Source organism: Eleutherodactylus coqui, chromosome 9 (assembly GCF_035609145.1).
Source record: "Eleutherodactylus coqui strain aEleCoq1 chromosome 9, aEleCoq1.hap1, whole genome shotgun sequence".
In the NCBI taxonomy this organism is placed as follows: Eukaryota; Metazoa; Chordata; class Amphibia; order Anura; family Eleutherodactylidae; genus Eleutherodactylus; species Eleutherodactylus coqui.
This window is the reverse complement of record NC_089845.1, coordinates 79,833,665-79,855,747: the sequence shown is the minus strand read 5'-3', so window position 1 is coordinate 79,855,747 and position 22,083 is coordinate 79,833,665. Positions and strand designations below refer to the sequence as shown.

At 43.8% G+C, this 22,083-nt stretch overlaps 1 protein-coding gene across 2 annotated transcripts in view; it reads right to left on the bottom strand.

Annotated features, from left to right (window-relative positions):
• The window catches only part of METTL4 (methyltransferase 4, N6-adenosine), a 111,995-nt gene that overhangs the window by 81,587 nt on the left and 8,325 nt on the right, over positions 1 to 22,083 (bottom strand). For both annotated transcript variants that reach the window (XM_066579609.1, XM_066579610.1), the window contains exons 2-3: positions 17,658 to 17,720; positions 7,369 to 7,741 (exon numbers count right to left, since the gene is read on the bottom strand). In XM_066579609.1, coding sequence (XP_066435706.1) covers positions 7,369 to 7,741; positions 17,658 to 17,720 — 436 coding nt within the window. The remainder of the gene's footprint in view (positions 1 to 7,368; positions 7,742 to 17,657; positions 17,721 to 22,083) is intronic.

Here is a 22,083-nt window from a genome sequence, read left to right as displayed (position 1 = left end):
TATGAGCACACATACAAGGCAGTTCATTATAGCACTGACCTTTGACTGCCTTTCTGACCTTATCTTGGGAAATACGCCGTATCTACTTTCTTACGGATATAAACTTCCTGATGATCCGAATACCAACGGTGAAACGCGTTGAAGAAATTTAAAATTCTACACTAGTAGAGAAGGTTTCAATCACATAGGAGTAGTAGGTCCGACTTTCATACATTAAGGACCTTAATTATGATCTGAAGAAACCCTAAAATTCTACATTAGTAGAGAAGGTCTTGTAGGTCCGACTTTCATGCATACAAGACTTATGTTTTGATCTAATTATTTGTTTCAAGCCGTATGACCTGGCAAAAATATATCTGGGACCCCATTTCATCAGTACATAAGGGGTCCTAAATATATCAGTGACTCATGCCTATTCTCTATTGCCAGTAGGTCTATTAATTTGTCCACACGATCTTGATCGGTATTGTGGAATAGAGACTAGCACCCACTGGTATATCATCATTATCTTTGCGCATTCTGGCACAATATAGGAGATGGCTTGATTTAGGAGAAGTGTACAGATTGGTACTACTCTCATCCACGGCATCAAAATATCGATGACAGCTTTCAGCGTATTACCCATCGTCAAATTGTTCGTTTGTTGTGTTGTATGTTAGGTGTGCCCTATAGTGGTGTGTGTTTTTTAACATTAATAAATAAACGTTATATTTTATTTAGTCTAAACTGCGAAAAGATAATGAAGTGTGAATTTAAAGAAAAAGGATTTTCACTGCTCCAGAATACAATGAAGTGCTTTACAGCTAACACCTGGCATTGACATTCACATTTATTATCATAAGACTGACAAAATCTGGAGACTAGCACTGCTACCAGCTGCAGGGGCCAGTGCCCCGGGTACCATATTCTCCTCTGATAGAGTTTCTTAAATTAAGAGACTATATTACAGTCTGTTGCAGTGTAAACAAACATTAGAAGAATACGCATGTAGTTATGGAGGTGCAAGGAAGATGGTTGTGAATGAATGTTTTCTTCGACCCATTGATCTTGTTTCTCAAAAGTGATGCTGGTGATTTACAGGGCTCACTAGAAGCATAATCCTGGGAGAGTAGTAACAGATCTCAATGTGTTCAGCCTGCTCTTGTCATACACGGCAATACAAATGTCTGGCTGCAGACAACAAAATGAATATGTTCTTCTAACACTTTAAAATATGCTCCTATAAGTGACTAAAGCAAGAAAACAAAACAAAAACCCAACTGTTTGATAGATTACTTTCATAAAGAGCAAAATGAAACCATAAAACAAATGATTCAAGCATAAACATCTATGGTAAAGAAAAATGCCATGCCTATCCTAAGGATAGCTCATCAATATAGTATCCAGGAGGTTTGTCTCCCACTACACACATCAGCTGCATGAAGGAGCTGCGACGTTTGGATGAGCTACAGCTCATTATGTACGAGGCACAGCACTGTACACTGCATAGTGGCAGTGCCTGGTATTGCAGCTTAATCTTATTTACTTGAATGGGACTGAGTTGCAGAAAATAGATGTGACTGATGAATGTGAGATCTCAGAAGAGGGCACAGTGCTTGCCCGAGTGTCGTGACCTTCAGACAGCAGATTATCCAGAGTGACAGAAGTTGGACCCCATCAATCTGGTGATCATGATCTATTCTAAGGATAGTTAATCAAAAGTCTTGGAAAACCTCGTTGACCATATCACCTCTTCCTCTCCACTGCTGGTTAGGAGTAAAATATTAAACGGATTGTCCCATGAAAAAAAAAGTTCTCCCCTTTCCCAGGAGCTCTAGAACTCGGCCACCTCTGGAAGACCCACTGAAATAAATCATGTCAGCAGTGCCATAGAACAAGCTTCGCCTGGCTAGAGGATGAGGGCGATGCGGGACATTCTCTTCTTCTTAGCTCCTTTCATTTGTACTAAGGCCTGGGACGTGCTGCTACTGTCCGACATACCGTGTTTCCCTGAAAAAAAGACCCTGTCTTATTATTCATTTTTGCCCCAAATGAGGCGCTGGGTCTTATTTTTGGGGAGGTCTTAATATACTTACCTAGCAGGCTCAGACAAGGTCCCTCCCGTTGCTCCTCGGAGCTGCGGTGCGCTTCTTGCAGTCCTCGGCAGCCCACAGAAGATCACTTCCTGGTTATGGGATTCATACATTCCTCCAGGATACGATGGCTCCAAATGGTTCATCGAGCGCTGCACTGATTGGTTCTTAAGCGCTGCTCAGCCAATCAAAGCCATCGCTTCCTGGAGGCAGGATTTATGAATCTTCTGCGAGTGTCCGAGGACGGCAAGAAGCACGTCAGAGTTCCGAAGAGCAGCGGGAGGGACCTGACCGAGCCTGCTAGGCAATGTATTTTTTTTTCTATGTAATGCAGCTAGGTCTTATTTTGGGAGTATGACTTATATTTCAAGGCTCCCCCAAAAATCTGAGTAGGTCTTATTTTTCAGGGTAGATGACGCTTGTCACAAACTTGGCGTTGTCCATGAACTGTGCATCTTCTCCTCTGCTGACCTGGGCCATGCTTTTGCTCAATGACTAGGTGCAACTCATCACTGAGAAGTTGGCTGTAGCTCAAATATTGGAGCCCTGCAGAAAGTGGGTAACATGGCTCTCTGTGTCATTGTGGAAACCCATGGTACCTGGGGGCTGTGAGTGAAGAGGCAATAGCAGGTGGATGGGCTATAACTGTGCATTTGGTGCACATGGGATGCTTTGACTGGAGGGGATGAAGGAGGCACTGTGTGATACATTGGGTGGGGGCGGTGATGGAGGAGCAGGGAAGTGGACAGCATATAAGTGACCGATTGCTGGGATAGAGGTCCCAGGCCTGGCACTTCCCTAATGGTGTTTGAATCGGGGCTTCCTTCTAAGTGACAGCTGGAACCAAAGACCCAGGAAGCGGAGAGACGGGAGTGCTGTGTAGAAGTTTAAGGGGCTTTTACACAGCCAGGGTATTGGGCCAATAGCCAATGGGTGGTTGCACATCTCCCCATGTAAAGACGGTGAAGTGCAGCCAACCAATAACAGTTGTATGGAGAGAGACCAAGGATGATCATCTGCCTGTGTGAACAATATGAACAAGCGCTGACCAACATGCCGACTGTCTGTTGGCGCTCATTTGCACAGGTATTTCAGGAAAGCCAGTCGCATTTCCAAAGCTGCGTACCGTATATCATATGTATATTACTTTATTGGTTCCTACCTTCTTACATATATAAATTGCATGCCCAGCAATAACTAATACCCACTATTATCCACAGAAGCAATAGATTACTTTGTTGAGCCTTCATATGCATGTAGTTTTGGTAGGTAGATTCCGGCTATACCCAAACACATATTCAGATGGGTCTCATTGTGTTTTCTGTTCGGCTGTATAGCTATTAGTCGCTCTTGGAGGAAAACAAAACGGTCAGTATTGATCTTGTCAAAATTAAATTGTCCTGGATAATGGTGAATGAGAAGCGGGCGGCCATTCTTAGCCTGGGCTCACACACAGCGGAATCCTGGCGGAAATCTCACGGTTTGGCTGCAGCGAAAAAACGCGAGATTTCCGCTGGGAGAAACGCTGCTTCAAAACCCGCGGCACTTAGCCACGGGTTTTAAAGCGGCCTGGCCGCTCGCTCTTCTGCTGCAGCCGGCGGTCTCAGAGGAGATTGCGTCCGCAGCCGAAGAAGAAAATAAACAAACATGCTGCGGCCGGGGAACATGCGCTGCAGCGCCGGCTTCTGCCGGGTTTGCCGCAGCGGATTGGCCGTCCCGTGTGGACGAGATTTCTGAGAAATCTCGTCCACATGGCTGGCTAATTCAGGGATTAGCGGCCGCAGGCGGATTTGCTGCGGCAAAATTCCGGGCCGAAATTTCTGCGGCAAATCCGCACTGTGTGAACCGAGCCTTACAGGTCATGAGGAACTTTTTGGGAGAATCTGCATATCTTAGTATCCCTTACCATATGGCTAAGGAATCCTTCAGTACAATCCCATATTCCCCAGTACGTAGAAGTCAATCTGTAAGAGTCTCTTCCACTCCCTCTTTTTAATTTGTAGTCCGATTTGTTAGTTTTCACCATTAATGTTCCCCTCACCTCTGCCACATCTATCCCTTTCATATCGGTGTTGTCTTTCCAAATTTCTTGTTTAGATAGTTTCCATCCAGGGACCCTTCTCCTACAATATATATGGGATGCAGCAGAATGGAACCTTATATTTTGCGACTTATCGATTAAGTTTGATTAACTCTTCTAGTATTGGTTCCTGACATTAGCTTATGACTCTATTGTTCATATAGTTTTGTATGTTTTTGCTTTAAAGAAAACCAATAAAACGTACGTAAAAGTATAAAACAAAAACTGTCTGTTGCCTATAGCAACCAATGACGGCTCAGCTTTCATTTCTATTAGTGCTCTAGAAAAATGAAAGTTTTGCTGCAATTGGCTTATATGGGCAACCAGGGTTCATACAAGTTCAAAATCTTGATTTTTAATGACAGTCGCAGAACTTGAAATACACACAATCAAAGGTTTAGGGGTCCTTCACACTGGCGATCACGATATCGCTGCGTGAAAATTGCGACTTTTTCCCACAATTTTTGAGTGTCAGAACTTTTTCTCGCAAACATGCGGCTGCCACTTGCAATTTTCTCGAGTGATTTTGTCGCAATTATTTTGCGCAGAAGTCAATAGGACTTATTAATGATAAAAACGCATCACATGAAAATCACAAGTTCCTGCTTTACTAGCGAAAAAATAGGGGCTCTATAGGGAAACATGGGAGTTAAAAAAATTTAAAAAAATTAAAAAAAAACGCAAAATGCAGAAAGATAGGGCATGCCGTGATTTTTTTTCTTGCAACATGGCAAATGTGAAAGAAACCATTGAAAATCATTGGTTTCATAATTCTGCGCTTTCACTCACTCTCACATTGCTCAAAAAATGTGTGATTTTCTCGCAAGCATGAAGGCATCCTTATTGTTTTTTTTATTTTTTATATATACAAAAATAATAAAAGAGATACCCTGCTAAGTCACTAACCATGAAAGGGCGGTTGAGAACAAAAACTTCAATGCACTTCAAAATCTGAAATATGTTTTGTATTTCATGTCAAGACTAAGTATTGGGATTCTTGTATTTTTAGCTATGTTTATCCAAAACAATTTCTTTATTCCTTTGGCCTATAGTGTTAACCTCTTCCCTCCCCATGATGTAAGGGTACGTTATGGTTGCCGGGTACTTCTCGCAAAATGACATACCCTTACGTCATAGGGATATCCAGCAGCGGGAGGCGGCTGTCAGTCATAGCGGGGGGTGTATTGGAGATGCGCCCCCTGCTGTTAACCCCTTCCCTGACGCGATCTATGTAGATCGCGGCATGGGAAGGGTACACAGAGGGAGCGCGCTCCCTCTGTGAAGTTGCCGGGCTGTCGCGATATAATGGCAGAGAGCCCGGCTGGTTGCCATGCCACGGCCAGATACTGGCGTCTTGTGTTGCCAGAGCCTGTGATCGCTGTATAAGCAATAAGGCATGGCAGGACAGAAGTAAAAAACCCTTTTTAGGTGCTTTTTCTCATATTAGCATAAAAAAAGATTAAAATCGCACATATTTGGTATCAACGCATCCGTAACGATGTGTGCAATAAGTTGAACATGCTTCTTATTCAGCACTGCAAAAAGCGTAAAAAAACTGCTAAAAAACAGGGAAAATGCTAATTTTTAGCATTTTGCCTCCCAGAAAATGCAATAAAAAGTGATCAAAAAGCAGTATATTCCCCAAAATGGTACCAATAAAAACTACAGCTCGTCTCACAAAAAGTAAGCCCTCACAGAGCTCCGCACATAGAAAAATAAAAAAGTTACGGACTTTTGAAGGCAGCGATTTAGAAGGGAAAAAAAAAGGTGTTTTATTGCAGAAAAGTGGAAAAACCTAAAAAAAAAAAAATATATATATATATAAGAATTTTGGTATCGTTGTAATCGTACCCGCCCGCAGAAAAAAAATGTATTGTATAATTTATGCTGCATGATTAACCCTGTAAAAAAACAAACAAAAAGTCTATGGCAGAATTGATGCGATTCCTCTCCGTTATCATAAAAAAAATAATAATAAAAGTCTTACAATATATGTACCCAAATGGCACTATCAAAAACTACAGTTTGCCACGCAAAAAACAAGCCCTTATACAGCCGTGTCGACAGAAAAGTAAAAAAAGTTATGGCTTTTGAAAATTAGAGATGAAAATCCGCCAAAAAAACGTTGCTTCCTTAAGCGCAAAATAGGCCATGTCCATAAGGGGTTAAACACAATAATGGATCGTAATGGAATAATGTCATTTTTTGGACAAACATAATTAAAGCACACAAGAATCTCAGAAATTTTTATCATTATTACCACTTATCGCGATTTTGTAGCGCCCTCTTGCCAGGACTTTCAAGAGGGAAGGGGGCTTGAAATATAAGCCCTACCCTGAAAATAAGCCCTAGCTGCAATTAAAAAAGAAAAAAACCCCAACACATTACTTAACAGGCACGGTCTGCTCCGCCGCACTTGTTTGCAGTCTTCAATTGCTGCTTCCTGGTTAGGGGTGGGTGGGGGGGAAGATTTATAAATCCCGTCTCCAGGAAGCGCTGGCTCTGACTGGTTTTCGAGTGCCGCGGCTCAGCCAATCAGAGCCAGCGCTTCCTGGACGCGCAATTTATGAACCCCCTAACCAGGAAGTGGGGGCTAAGACTGCAAACAAGTATGGCGGAGTAGACCGCGCCTGTTAGGTAATATATTGTTTAGTTTTATTTTTTAAATGCAGCTGCGGCTTATTTTAGGGGAAACAGGACTTCCTACTGTTAAAGTTGCATTGCACCGCACGAAAACTGCGATTTCATGTGATGTAACATATAGGAAGGCTTCATAGGAAAACACGGGCTACCAAAAAAAATATATAATATATATATCAATCGCACATCACGGCTGTATAAAGCGTGCCGCGATTTTTTTTTTTCCTCGCAAGATAGCATCTGACAAAACATTGCTAATGTGAAGGAACCCATAGGAAAGCATGGGCTTCACATACATGCGATTTGTAGCGCTGACCAATCGCCAGAAAAATCACACGATTTCATAGTCCCTGTGAAAGTGTCCTTAACCAAAGGAAAAAAACTGGTAAAATGTGGTGGCCATTTGATTCATTATGCATGAATGAACCACCTTGTGGGCCAGGCTGGACCCCCTGCATGTCATGTTTGCATGGAGTGACCTTTTAAGGTCAGAAATAAAGACAAAACAGAATTATCCATCAGTCTCCAAATAATAGAACAACTAATGGAGACGATAAGTACAGACCATCTACTTACAATGCAGAAGGGGGTCCATGCATGAAATATCCGACAGCAGAAAGCTACTTCTGGGTGGCAGGAGGTATTTCTCACCCATTAGGTGAAGGATTTGAGGATAATCTGAAGCGTTTTCGGTCACGTGTGCTAAATAGTCCCCATCTTGAGAAAGTGTGTTTCCTGTGTCAAGAACCTTCACAGCATACTCAGGGAAAGAAACACAAGGCATATCCTTGGTCATATCACAGAGATCAGCTAGGTTGCTTCTGTCGGCGCACACTTCTGAAACTATTTTGCATTTTCCTTCTTCTGCCCCTGAGGGCGAGTGAAGCAGCCCTTTCTTAAATCCTTCTTGAATCAGCAGCTGTGATCCCTCTAAAATAAGACTGCTTATCTGAAGAGGGAGGAGAGAAAACAAGAGGAAAATAGACTTTATTGCCATTAATTAACGAGAAAACGGCACAGTGACATTTATTTCATATGCAGCAGCTTCAGTTTAAAGGGATTCTGTCATCAGGTTCATGCTGCCCAAACCACGGGTAGCATGAACTCGGGACAGGGATATCTGGTGCCCCGTGGGCGTTTCATTCCGAAAAGCTGAGGGGTTTCAGAATAAATATACCTTGAAATTTGACTCTGAGCTGAGCCGGCCTCTCTCCCGCCTGCTGCATGATGACTGGCAGCCTCCTTCCTATATAGGGGCGGGAGCTGCCAGTCTTCCTGCAGCAGGCGGGAGAGGTCGGTGCAGCTCGGCTCCGAGTCAAATTTCAAGGTGTACTTATTCTGAACTTGCACCACCTTTCAGAATAAAACATCCACTGGCGAAATAGGCACATAAAGCGGTGAAAATCTACTCCGGCTTATAGTAAGCATATATTTTCTGATGTGCACCTATTAATAAAATTGGCGCATCTTATTCCAATGGGTTTTTAATTGGCCCTGGTATATGAAATGCAAGTCTTCATAAAGTTCCCCTAAGTGTCTTAAAGAGATAATTATTGTATTTATTACAGTTTCAGCAAGTAAAAGTTATTTATTCCATAAAAATGAAAGTTGCACAATTTCTCTTAGTTTTAAGATCTGCGCTTGCAGTCAGTCAATAGAATCCTACATTTTTCACTTCCACATGATAATCTGTGGTCACATGATGGACAGCTAATAATCCTCAGAGCTCGCATGTAATTAGTCTCCTGCATCCTTCTCACCATCACTTGGTCGTGTTAGATTATTATCCCCAGAAAGGAAACACTGTAGATTTCTATTAAATGACAGCAAGCAGAGATCTTGTAAACCATGAGGAAATTACACAAAACTATTTGAATAGCTAAAATCCCTACACAAGTTTACATAGTATAAACAGTTTTGCGGACACTAAGCTTGCTGCTACACGTACAGTAACTGCCACGCGGCCGGAACAGTGGAGCAGCAAAGCACGCCGTGTGCCGTCAGTTGCCTTGTTTTCATGGCAAGTGTCAGAGAAGTACGGAAAGAACATGGTATTTTTATATGTACTTGCCACAAACCAGCAACAATTAACAGTAAACATATTTTCACGTGATTTCACCGCGTATTACACAATGAATGGAGCCAATGAAAGTACATTGATTTTCACATTAGCGTATATATATTGCATGTAATACACGCGTGAAAAAGAACGTTGCATGTTCTATTTCACTGCGTATCATGTACGTACTGCCCTACAGTTCTCTATGGGTTGCGCATTCAACGCTGTGCATACGCAATACATGGGATATGTGCGGTGTTTAATACATAACGCCACTAAGAGACAGAGTGGAGAATTAACAAAAAAACGAAATGAACAAAATTAGTCAAACTGCACATGACAGCGTGTGTGAGATAGGCTGCTATACACAGAGATACCCGGGGCTCACCAGGTTCCGAGCGGTGTTTTATGCAAACGGTTGTGGGAATGAGCCCTAAGGGCATATTCACACAGCGGGTTCCATGGATTTTTCTGCGTGGATTATACCTCTAAAACCGTGGCAGAAATATGTGGCTTAGCTTCAGATTTTTGCCATGGTTTTAGAGGCAGAATCTGTGCTGAAAAATTCACACTGGAATCCGCTATATGAACATACCCTTAGAGTTTGTAGTCACTCCCAAAGCCAGGCAATTAGGCATTTTGAGGGAAACTATAAGATGTCCTGTCCTCCATTCTATGTCTTGTAACCTGCTCTTCTTACAGTGGAGAGCTGCCTTTCTTTAGCTCATAGTACTGTTCTGTTATAAGAATGCAGGGCCATTTTCAAGGCCATTTTACAGAAAGTTCCTTTCAGCCTGAGAGAAGTCCTGCCTCTAACCAAGACGTCATTGTTCTTGTGGAGTTTTAATAACCAAGGATAAATGAATTATAATAAATAATTACTACAAGTAAGGCGTGTTCTAGCCTCGTTTCAAATGTCCTTATATATATGGATGCTTAACACAGGAGGAAGTGCAGATCCGGTTATGAAGGATTAAAAAAAAACAAAAAAAACCAAAACGATAAATTGCCAGTCCCAAATGGAACACATCCAAGGATTCTAAGGGACCTAAGTAATGTGATAGTTCGACTGCTATTTCTTATATTTATAGACACTATTGAGCCTGGGGTTGTACTACTAGATTGGCGCTTTGCCAGTGTGGTCCCAATATACAAAAAGGGGTCTAAAAGAGAACCTAGTAACTAAAGGCCGGTAAATCTCACTTCAATAATTGGAAAAATATTTGAGGGTTTCTGAGAGATACCATCCAAAATTACCCCAAGGAAAACAACAGTATAACCCCTCATCAGCATGGGTTCATGAGGGGTCGATCATGTCAGACCAATCAGATCAGCTTCTAAAATGAAGTAAGTTCTAGGCTGGACCTGGGAGAGTCTATTGAGAGATTATATATATATATATTATAGATTTTTCTAGAGCATTTGACACCATGCCACATAATAGGCTGATATATAAAAAGAGGCAGCTCGGATTGGGTGAAAACGTGTGTATCTGCGTAAAGAACTTAAAGAACTGGCTCAAAGGTAGAAAGCAGAGGGTGGTAATAAATGGTTCGTACTCTGATTGGGCCACAGTCACTAGTGGGGTGCCACAAGGTTCAGTATTGGGCCCCATTCTGTTCAATATATTTATCATTGACCTGATAGAGGGACTGCACAGTAAAATATCAATATTTGCAGACTATACAAAAAGGATATGGGGGGGTACTAGTTGACTGTAGATTTAACTGAAGCAGTCAATGCCAGTCAGCTGCTGAGAAAGCAAATAAAGCCTTGGGTTTGCTTTAAAAGAGGCATGAGGGCGAGGGACAAGAACATTATTCTTCCACTATATAAGGCACTTGTCAGGCCTCACATGGAATACTGCGTACAGTTCTGGTCACCGGTGCTCAGGAAAGATGTTGCAGTGCTTGAGGGAGTCCAAAGAAGGGCTACTAAACTAGTAAAACGGAACGAGAGGACTAGAATACCCAGAGAGGCTATCAAAATTGGGATTATTTACCCTGGAAAAAAGACGGTTAAGAGGCGACCAAATAACTATGTATAAATACGTTAGGGGACAATACAAGGATCTCTCCCATGATCCGTTTATACCCAGGACTGTGAAGATAACAAGAGAGCACCCGCTACGTCTAGAAGAAAGCAGGTTTCATCACCAACACAGAAGGGGGTTCTTTACCGTAAGAGCAGTGAGAATGTGGAACTCTCTGCCTGAGGACGTGGTGAAGGCAGAATCAGTGGAGGAGCTTAAGAGGGGACTAGATGTCTTTTTAGAGCGCTATGATATTACAGGATATAGACATTAGTTGACCAGCGGAGTTGTTGATCTGGGTCTTGGAGTTAGGTAGAACTCAAACATTGATCCAGGGATTATTCTGACTGCCATTATGGAGTCAGGAAGGAATTTTTTCCTCCAAATGGGCTAAACTGGCATCTGCCTCGTTTTTTTTTTTTGCCTTCCTCAGGATCAATAAGCAAGGCGGAGAGGGGTTGGAAACAAGCTGACGTAGATGGACATTGTCTTCATTCAGCCCAACATACTATGTTACTATGTGCAACTGTCATAAATTCTGCTGCGGATCTGCAGCGGAGCTCATCCTGCTCACTAAACAAAAATCTGCAGCAGACGGATGACATCCTATGCACTTACAATCTACACCGCAGGCCAATCCTGCATGGATATGTTCTGCAGTGTGTGGATAAGACTTGTAACAATCTCTTCCACTGTAAACGCTGCGGATTTTCCGCAAACAGTCCCTCTGCAGTGTTTACGCCCTCTGTATAAAGAGAGGTTAAAGTGCCTTCCAAATCCTTTAAGATTTGCGAGTCGTCTATGTATCCTGTGTTCTCTCTGCGTTGGCACTGGTTACTTTCCTCTCCTAGTAAAAGGCAACAGCCATTATTACTCGTAAATTATGTATGTTGTGAAGATATCCCTTCTAGAAAACATTCCTTAATTCAGTCAATGAAAAATTCAGCACCATTTATAATTCATGCAGACCTTGTTTGCAGACTTTTACATCAGAAGGTTTCATAATCGAATTCAAGGCTGCAGCCTCACAATCAGAGCACTTCATGGGGCATCATCTGCACAGCCCGCACAACCGAGCCATATTCTTTTCACGCATGTTAGATATTAAAGAATTACCATCATTAACACCTATTTAGCGCATCTTCTTACAGAGCACCACAATAGCGGAGCTCTGGTGACAGGAGGAAAAAAAATTTGCATTTTGATATAAAAGCCAATAAAAATCTTATAAATGATGGAATTATGTTGGATTCGGATACAGTACGCAGCTTAAAAGTTAGGCTTCCTGCCGGCTGTGCTTTTAAAAAGGAGAACGCTTTGAAGGTTTACTAAAAAGATCAGAACAAAGTGGTGGCATTATTGGAAAACAAATCTAATAGAATATAAAACATAAATATCCCGCTGGGGTGTTTGCTCTGAAGAGAAATGAACAGCGGCTCAGCACTTACATGGAAACGGCAAAGCCTATAAACAGCCGAACCCGGCAAGTTCCAACATTTATCCTCCAAAATCAGATTTTAAGAATAGAAATAATGTGCTTTGATTTTCAGCCATTATAATACAAAATCCATGGCAGTTCCAGGACCCCTCATTGGCCTTCCAAGATGAGCGCAGCGTTCCTCCGACTGTCCGATGCACAATATGCGCTACAAGACACTACACACGGCTTTCTGATTGACTGCACAGTGTGCATCTGGTAGTTGCAGAAGCGCTGTGGTCATTTTTAAAGACTGAAGAGAGTCCAGAAACTGGCAAATCCAAAGCAGAATGGTGAGAAAGGAGAGGACCAGGTAATATCACTCCCGCTCCCACCCCCACCCGATCCAGGGACTAATTTTGTCCCAGGACAGGAGGCTTACTTCAAAAAGATAAAAGCAACATGTTGTTGCAGTTAGCTACAAAATATTTATTTTAACAGATATTCTGCACCGCCTATGAAATCAATTACAAGGGTTGTCTCATAGTTCAACTCCTGTCCCTTACTCGGCACAACCCTCTTTGACATATAGGAACTCTACTAATGAGCAGTGGGCTCTTAGTGGGCAGATATTATCCAAAACAGATAGCTTTTTGGGCAACTTTAAAGGTTAGGGACACCTTTGTGGAGCAATTTTTTCCTTTTCATTTCAATGGCGCTGCCGAAGATAGCGGAGTTCAACCATTTGGCTGTTTCCAGGAGTTGCACTGAAATGAATGGAGCTGCAGTATGCACGTGCGACTGCCACTCCTGTCATTCAGGGATGAACTGGACCCCTGTTCTCAGGATTAGTGGGGGTCCCAGCAGTCGAACTCCTACTAATCAACAAGTTATCCCCTAAACTGTGGATAAAGGGGTGTTATCATGACAACAGGATATACGCTCAGTAGAATAGTGCTTTTATTACTTAGATCTTTTATGCTGGCACCAGATAAGTTGTAAAGCACAAAGCTTCTTTCAGTACTCATATATAATACAAATTCACGTGAGGCTTGAAACGCGTAAACACCATTCCTTGTTTTTTTTATTTTTCTACTCCGGTAATGATGCTTTTAAAGAAGATACAATAAGACTGGGTTCGCCGATGGCGGATATCTCGCGGTTTTACCGCAGCAAAAAATAAAAATAAAGTGAGATTTTTGCTGGGAAAGCGCTGCTTCAAAACCCAGGGCATTTAGCCACAGGTTTTGGAGCAGCTTGGCAGCACACTTTTCCATTACGGCCAGCGCTTTCATAGAGGAGAGCGTGGCCACAACGGAAAAAAAAAAAAGAATGGACATGCTGCGGCCGGGGAATATGCGCTGCAGCGCCGGCTTCTGCCGCGACAGATTTGCCGTCCCGTGTGGACGAGATTTCTGAGAAATCTCGTCTACATTGCTGGCTAACTACAGGATTAGCAGCCGCAGGCGGATCTGCCGCGGCGGAACTGTGGACGGAATTTCCACGGCAAATCTGCCCTGTGAACCCAGCCTTAATTTTGAGTTTTTATTATTCATGAGTGCAGAAGAAACTTTTTGTTTTGGAATTGGATCCCCCTTGGCTGAAGCGGTCTCTCCTTCCTTGCACCATGCTATGTAGACTTTGTGATTGGGTCCGGTGTGAGTGAGCTGGTACTATCTTTGCTTTGGACCAGTTAAGTTGTCCAATGTATTAATAAGATTCAGTGTTTCTTCTTCCAGCAGCACCCTTCACCTCCATCCCCCATGTAATGAAGACAGGGATCATTGATTACTGTCAAACTCCATTCTGACATCTGCTCACAAACTGAAGAACAGCATGCTGAGAATGCAGCAAGCTCTGCTGACTCAAGCCGAGTTTCTAAATGTGTTCTGAAGTCCTTTAACATCATTGAGTTACTATATTTCAGTTCCATTCAATCAGCACATATAAATACATAACAAATTTAAACCGCGGTAGGGCTGGGCAAAATAGCCTACAATTAAAACCTCAACTCTTTTAAATCTTTTCTCTATTTTCTTGCCTTTTTTTTTAAAACAAACTAACAATACTAAAACACTTTTTTACATAAGAAAGTCCTAAACACAGCAATGCCTTGATAAATACAGATCAGAATTGAATGGAACAACTCTGATAATTGGTACTTAAAGGAATTGATGTGTGATTACCTAATGTAAAAATATAAAAATAAAAAAGTTATATATTATATATTAGTATTAAAAAGGGGGTTTTCCAGGCAGCAACTGCCGAGATACACCAGGGTCCAAGCGTAAGCCACTGCTCTGATCTCTGTGTAGTGGCTGGTGCTAGTAATTGCAGGCGCAGCTCTCCCTGAAATTAATGGGCAGTATGCCTGCAATTATAAGCACAGCTCCCATTGATTTTAATCAGAGCTACGTCTGCGAATGCGAGCACTAGTCACTACACAGGGGCACTACCTCGAAAACCTCCTTAAAGGGGTTGTCCCGCGCCGAAACGGGTTTTTTTTTTTTTCAACAGCCCCCCCGTTCGGCGCGAGACAAACCCGATGCAGGGACCTAAAAAGAAATCCGCACAGCGCTTACCTGAATCCCCGCGCTCCGGTGACTTCTTACTTACCGGTTGAAGATGGCCGCCGGGATCTTCTCCCTCGGTGGACCACAGCTCTTCTGTGCGGTCCATTGCCGATTCCAGCCTCCTGATTGGCTGGAATCGGCACGTGACGGGGCGGAGCTACACTGAGCCGCTCTCCGGCACGAGCGGCCCCATTGAGAAAAGAAGAAGACCCGGACTGCGCAAGCGCGTCTAATCTGGCGATTAGACGCTGAAAGTTAGACGGCACCATGGAGACGAGGACGCTAGCAACGGAACAGGTAAGTGAATAACTTCTGATAACTTCTGTATGGCTCATAATTAATGCACAATGTACATTACAAAGTGCATTAATATGGCCATACAGAATTGTATAGACCCACTTGCTTTCGCGGGACAACCCCTTTAATTTTTGATACATACACATAAAGGATGGGGTTCCACTACGCCCATCATCCCAGTCCCCCATGTACTGTTCAGACCCCCAAGTCATCCAAGCCTCCCCTGTACTGTCCTCTCTCCTCAAGTAATCACAACCCCTATAAACTTTCCTCTCTCCCTATTACAAACCCTACATACTGTGCTTTCCCCTCTTTATCACAATTCCCATATACAGTCCTCTGCCCCACAGTCGTCTGCGCCTTTACATACTGCCCCTGCCTCAGTCATAACATCCTCCATATACTGTTCTCTTCTCTTCATCACATCCTCCATATATTGCCTCTCCCCTTCATCATATGCTACATATACAGTCCTGTACCTCCCAGTCATCACAGCCTCTATATATTCTAAACCCCCCAGTCATCCTAGCCTCCGTATACTCTATACCCCCTAGTCATCACAGCCTCCATATACTCTTCTCTCCCCATCATATCCTTCATATACTCTCTGCTCACAAGCTCCATATACTATCCCCTCAGTCATCACAGCCTCTATACATTGTCCTTCTCTCCCTTCATTGCATCCTCCATATACTGTCTTCTCCTCTCCATCATCTCCTCTTTACTGTTCGGGGGGAAACCATGAGAGAAAATCAATGTGTCAGCAGGGAGAAAAATCTTCGAGCTCAGTAAGGCCTCCCTCACACAGGGCGCTTTGTACAGGGTTTAGCCCTGCCTTTTCAGCCCAGCGCTAAACGCTGTACAAGGCTCCCATTCATTTCAATGGGGCTGCTCACACAGGGCTGAAAACGCAGCGCCTTCCAACGCTGCGCTTTGACAGCGATGCATGTTCTATTTTGGGGCGTTTTCAGCCCTGCGTCGCCCATTGAAATGAATGGGCAGCGGTTTTAGCACTGCTGAAAACGCGGCAACACTTGGTGCCACGTTTTTGGCAGCGTTAACCGCTCGCCGATTTTCGGGGTGAGGGCTTGCAATAGAAGCCCTACCCCGAAAATCAGTCCCAGCTAGGTAGAGAAAAAAAAGAAAGTAATACTCACCTAGCCGCTGCAGTCCAGGTCGCGGCCGCTGGTCTCTGCCGCTCATTCGGGCTTTCCCTGCATTCACAAGTCTATTGCCGTAGGCCAGGTTTGAGAACCCCGCCTCCGGCAATAGAGTGCTGTGATTGGTTGTCGGCACGCTCGATGCCCAATCACAGCCCTTCATTGACGGTCTCAGCCAATCAGCGCCTGCAAGCTCTGATTAGCTGAGACCGTCAATGAAGTGCTGTGATTGGGCATCGAGCAAGCACCGACAACCAATCACAGCACTCTATTGCCGGAGGCATTGTTCTCAAACCTGGCCTCCGACAATAGACTTGGGAGTGCCGAGGAAGCCCGGATCAGCGGCAGAGACCAGCGGCCGCGACCCAGACTGCAGCGGCTAGGTGAGTATTGTTTTTTTTTCTTCTTTTCAGCATTCTTGGCTGCGTTTTCAGCTCGGCAAACGCAGTGTGAGAGGGAGCCCTAAGGAGCTGCCACTCAAAGCTCCTAAACACAAGTAGACCACACTTTACTTGGGGTCCTTTTACACGGCACGACCTGTTGGAGGAGGTGGATCATCTGGCCTACCCGCCACAGTAAACAGGCAGTCGTTCATAGCTGAATGACTGCCTGTTTACACGAGCCGATCGTTGTCCAGATTTTATATATGCATAAACTGACTGACAAATGATAAGCAAATTACTGTTCGTCACTCAGTCGGTGTCTGTATTTACACTGAATGACAATCATTCAGATTCTCAATGAAAGTAAGAACTTGAAAGATTTATTGGCCTGTGTAAAAGGGCTGTTAGAGTAAGAAAATCCTAACTAGCTAAATAGCATGCATCTCCCCCCACCTTCTAGAAACCCACGTTACACATCCCCCATCCCTCATTAGTTTAAGAGTTGCAGATTCTGCAAAATCTTAGTCCTGCAAACAGCAGTGTACATGGAAACACAGGAAACAAGTGGTTAAATTTTTTATAGTATAAACTATTTTAATGTGAAAATATAAAAATTTACAAAAAAATATTTCAGTGACCGTGTCCATAGCCTTTAAGTAAGAAATTCTAAGAATGATACACATTACAAAGATTACATTGTGTGTTGTCGCTTTTGTTTGTGGATCCTAAAGAGTGGAGGTGAATGAAGCAAACCTTTATGTATATTCTTTAAGGGTTCAGTCATACCAGCCTTTCTGATGTTTCATCCATAGGCTGGCGGAGGGGGACAATCTGGTAAGTACAAAGCTTATTGTTTTCCTATTTGTTGTATCTTCCCAGGGTTTTCCAATTGTCTGAAAACTCCTTCAAACATTTTAGATGATATTTGCCCTTCTGTCACATACCTTTTTGTGATACTCCAATGCATCCAGTTCCCCTTGATTATAAGCATTCGAACGTTTGCGTTTCTATAACATGAAAGTTAAAATAAAATGATTATTGTAACAAACTGATTAAGTAAAACAATATGTTGCAATTAACAAAGCCACTTCTGGTAAAAATACACTATTACCAAAGGCCCATTTCGACGCTTGGCACTCGTCCCCGCACAGCTGCACAGGAGCTAGTATTACTGGCTCACAGTGGGGTGGCTGGAGATTTCTCTCCTCGCTCTCCCCTGCTCCTCTCCATTGACTTAACATAGCGGCTGTTCAGTAGTGAACGGCTGCTATTTACACTGAGCGATGATCGTTCAGCTCATCGTCCATCGTTTAAGTGTAAATAGCAGCCGTTCAGTATTGAACGGCCGCTATGTTAAGTGAATGGAAAGGTGCAGGGGAGAGTGAAGAGTGAAATCTCCTGCAGCCTCCCTGCTCCCCTGCAGGCCGCTCTGTGAGCGAGCCAGCGATACTAGCTCCCGTGCAACAGCATGAGAGCGAGTGTATGCGGGGAATAGTATTTGGGATCGTTTGCCCGACATTCGTCCCCTCTAAATGGGCCTTAAGGGGTATCAAGTGATTAGCTTCGGATTGCCTTTGCTGGGCTTAGAGGACACATTTCTTGCACCAAAACAGAGTCAGCAGCCAAGAGCAGATTTAAATGGCCACATGGCCCGTTTTATTCAGCATGGTTGCACAGAAGTAAAACAGAATAGTACAGAAACAAATCAAAACCTTGCCTGCCCAGGGAGTAAATGAATTATCCATGCCTACCAACTGGTGGGCTTCCCCCTACCATCTCACAAACAATGGGTGTCAGCACCGCACTTAATGTCCATAGCGCTAACTCACACAGACCACCTTTCTGTGTTTCCCCAGAGACCAAGCCCTGTTCCCAGCTATTACATATCCATAATTAATAGATCAGCCAGCCTGTGGACTCTCCTGGTTACCTCAAATGGGAGATTAATCTGAGAGGAACACACCTCTTTTTCTGTCACATATCCGACAAGGGCCATTTAAAGTGACCCTCCGAGCCTGCAGGAACAAAGATGGCTGAACCACTTCTCTAACTACCTGATGCACACTGTGCAAAGTGTACACCAGTAGTCTAAGACACTACACGCTGCTCTGACTAGCCAGCACTGGTTAATCCGAGTAGTTGTAGTATCTTAGAAAAAAGGCAGCCATCAGCCAGTCAGAGAAGCTTCAGGCCCGGAGGGTTGCTTTAAGCATCCACTAATTATATATTTGTTTTTATACAAAAAAAAAGTTGGAAAAAAAATAAAAATAAGTATAGCTTCATGCACCCAAAAGCTAGAATGGGTCAGATGTAGTTCAAAAATGCATATGTTTAACTATGTTTGAGCTTCTATACATTTGTGAACATTTTTCTTTTTGGGGTGGAAAAACGCAGTATATTACGCTCTTCTGTCCCACAAAGTATGGAAATGTATACATTTTTTTTTCCTAGTGGGAAATGTATGCAAACGTATGGCTGTATTCCAGCATCCGTTTAACTTATGAGTTTATCAAATGCCATAATAAAACTATATAATGGTATGCATTTCACAGATACATAATGAAAAGCAGATTTTGTATCCATTAAACGGATGCCTGTGACGCATGCCATACAGTAGACTCTGTCACTCACAGACTATTATGATCTCTGTTTGCATGCCTGTGAGCAAGTGAGCAACAACTATAGCCCACACGAACGTTACCGGAGAGAGGCACTGCCAACAGGATCCAAATACTAACCTTGCATACCAGCACACAACAGATGAAAAAAGGTTTTTGAAAGTACAAGGTATTGGTTCATGGACTGGCCAAGTCACTTAAGCCCGCAAGCCACTACAAAGCTCCTCATTGTCTTGCGGATCCCTACACTAGCAAGACAACTGACCCCAAGCTGCAGGGAGAATGGCAGTACCCTACCTGTAAGCAAGGCTATCGCCTCGATAAAGGCAGCCCCGCGCTTGAACCTTGGACCTGACTATCCCTGAAGGAGTAATACACAGAACCAGACAGAACTGGCACACAGACAGAACCAGACAGAGCTGGCAGCAGACAGATGCAGGACAAAGCGGAGACAAACTGAAATGAAAGTGACAGAAAATAAACATAAGAACAGATGCAGATATGCAGGAAGCCTCATACAGGACATAAGGTCAGGAAACAGACCCAAGACAGAGAGGCAGACAGGATACAGATCAGCTATAGCAAGCATGCAGGAAAACCAAACAAAACAGACAGGGGGCGGATATTTATCTGCAAACAGACCGCTGTTGATTGGCTAGCAGGAGAACACGCCACACAGCCAGCTTAATCATTCCACACCTGTGGGGCTGTGCTGCTAGAAACCTATGTGGTAAAACAGATTCCAGCCAGCACAACCCTTACAGTACCTCTCCCTTAAAGAGGGGCCTCTGGGGATACAGGTGCCTAACACAGAGACCCAAAACGTATTTGGTTCCATCCTGCTCTCTGTCCATATACAGTTTTCTTTGTCGAAGAAGAATAGCAGGGACATTACCAGCACTGGATCCAAGAGCGCAGTGTCCAAAGAACCTAAGTGGGACTGCAGCTACTTCCACAAGAACTGGCCCAAAACATTCACTCAGTTGCCCACTGTAAAAGTGGACAGAAATAAAACAGAAAAGAGGAGAAGTTTTAGAATCTAACGTAAAACACATTTTGATTTTTTTAAGCGAGCGTCATCCGAGCAGAGGCGATGCCTGCTCCCTTCCTTTACGTCTATTGTGGAGGCTCAGTGTGCCTTGAGGACCGATGCCGGATAGATGGCTGACATGTTAGTAGCAAGGAGGAAGAGAGTGCTTTGGACTGAGACAGGCAGTGACAGCGCAAGGCTGAATTTCCCCTAGCAGTCAGACTGCAGAGGAGAACTACAAATGCTTCTGGATAAGGCCTCCTGTCCACGGGCGATATGTCACTGCGTTATCTGCGGCGATAATCCAGCCCATGGTAACGCAGTGAGCGCTTCCCATAGACTTCACTATGGAAAGTGCAGCCCGATGTCCACGAGCGGAGAATCATAGCGATTCTTCACTCGCAGGATTCAAGTCACGGCATGCTGCGATTTGCCACGATTCTCCGCAGTGAGCCTGTCTATCAAATAGGCTCATCGCAGAGACCTGTCAGCTCTCCCCCTGCTCCCCCATGGCAGAATATCGCTAGCGATATTCCGTCACGGCCATGGAGGTTACCGGACAAAACATGATATACCCAACATGAGATGTTTGGGCAGTGCTCTAGAGGAGAGAAAGCGAAAACAATTATAGCCCAGCAGGAACTGTGAGCCTACACAGTCGTTTGTTTTTCGCAACTGAAAACTTGGAGACTGTGACACATAGTTTGTAATGTATACTGAGACAGAGCCTTCTATGAAAAGTGATATTAACCTGCTAACTGGAATCTCTGCACGCCGCCAAATGTTTGAAGAGAAATTGCACTTTTTAAAAACTTTTGACAAGTCAGAGGGACAGGTCAAAAGTTTTGATCAGTGGGGGGGTGTCCAGGCACTGAGACCCTCCTGCTGATCACTTAAATGAAGGAGATGCAGTGCCAACCTGAGCGCTGTGCCCCTTCCACTCCTCTCAGCAGCAGAAAACAGATGTATAGATGGTCTGTAGAAGTCTTTCGGCACTTGTCTACAGCTGCCAAGAGTAGCCGACAGGCAGCAAAGACAAGCCCTTCATTTGAGTGATTAACAGGGGTCTCAGCACCCAGGCCCCCACTGGCCAAAACTTTTAAAATGTCGACCTGACATGTCAAAAACTTTTAAAAAGCACAATTACTCTTTAAGGTTTCCCGTGGAATATTAACCCCTCCCTGCCACAGGGCGTAACTGTACGTTCTGGCTCCCTGGTACTTAACGCAACAAGACATACAGTTACGCCCTGTGTATAGCGCTAGATCAGAAGAGATCCCGCGGCATCCTGCAGTGGGAGCCGTCTGTCACAGCGACCCCCGCTGTTAACGGGTTCATCGGACCCCCCTGTTATAATCGCAGTGGGGGGGGGGGGCACGACAGGTTGCCATGGCAACAGGACGTTAGCAACAGGCATCCTGCATTGACAGTGCCTATATTCGCTAAAACAAGCGATAAGAAGCCCTGCAATGCTTTATCATAGTGATCAAAGCTGCTATTGTACAAGTCCCCAACAGGGACATGTGTTTTCTCTCCCTGCTATCATAAGAGAAAAAAAATTAATAAAAGTTTTACAATATAGTCTATGTACCGAAAAACGGCACCAAGAAGAACTAGCCCTCATATGGCCATGTCGATAGAGAAATGAAAAAGTTATAGCTTTTGAAGAATGGAAATGAAAATCTGCCAATAATTGTTGCGTCCTTAAACCCAAAATAGGCC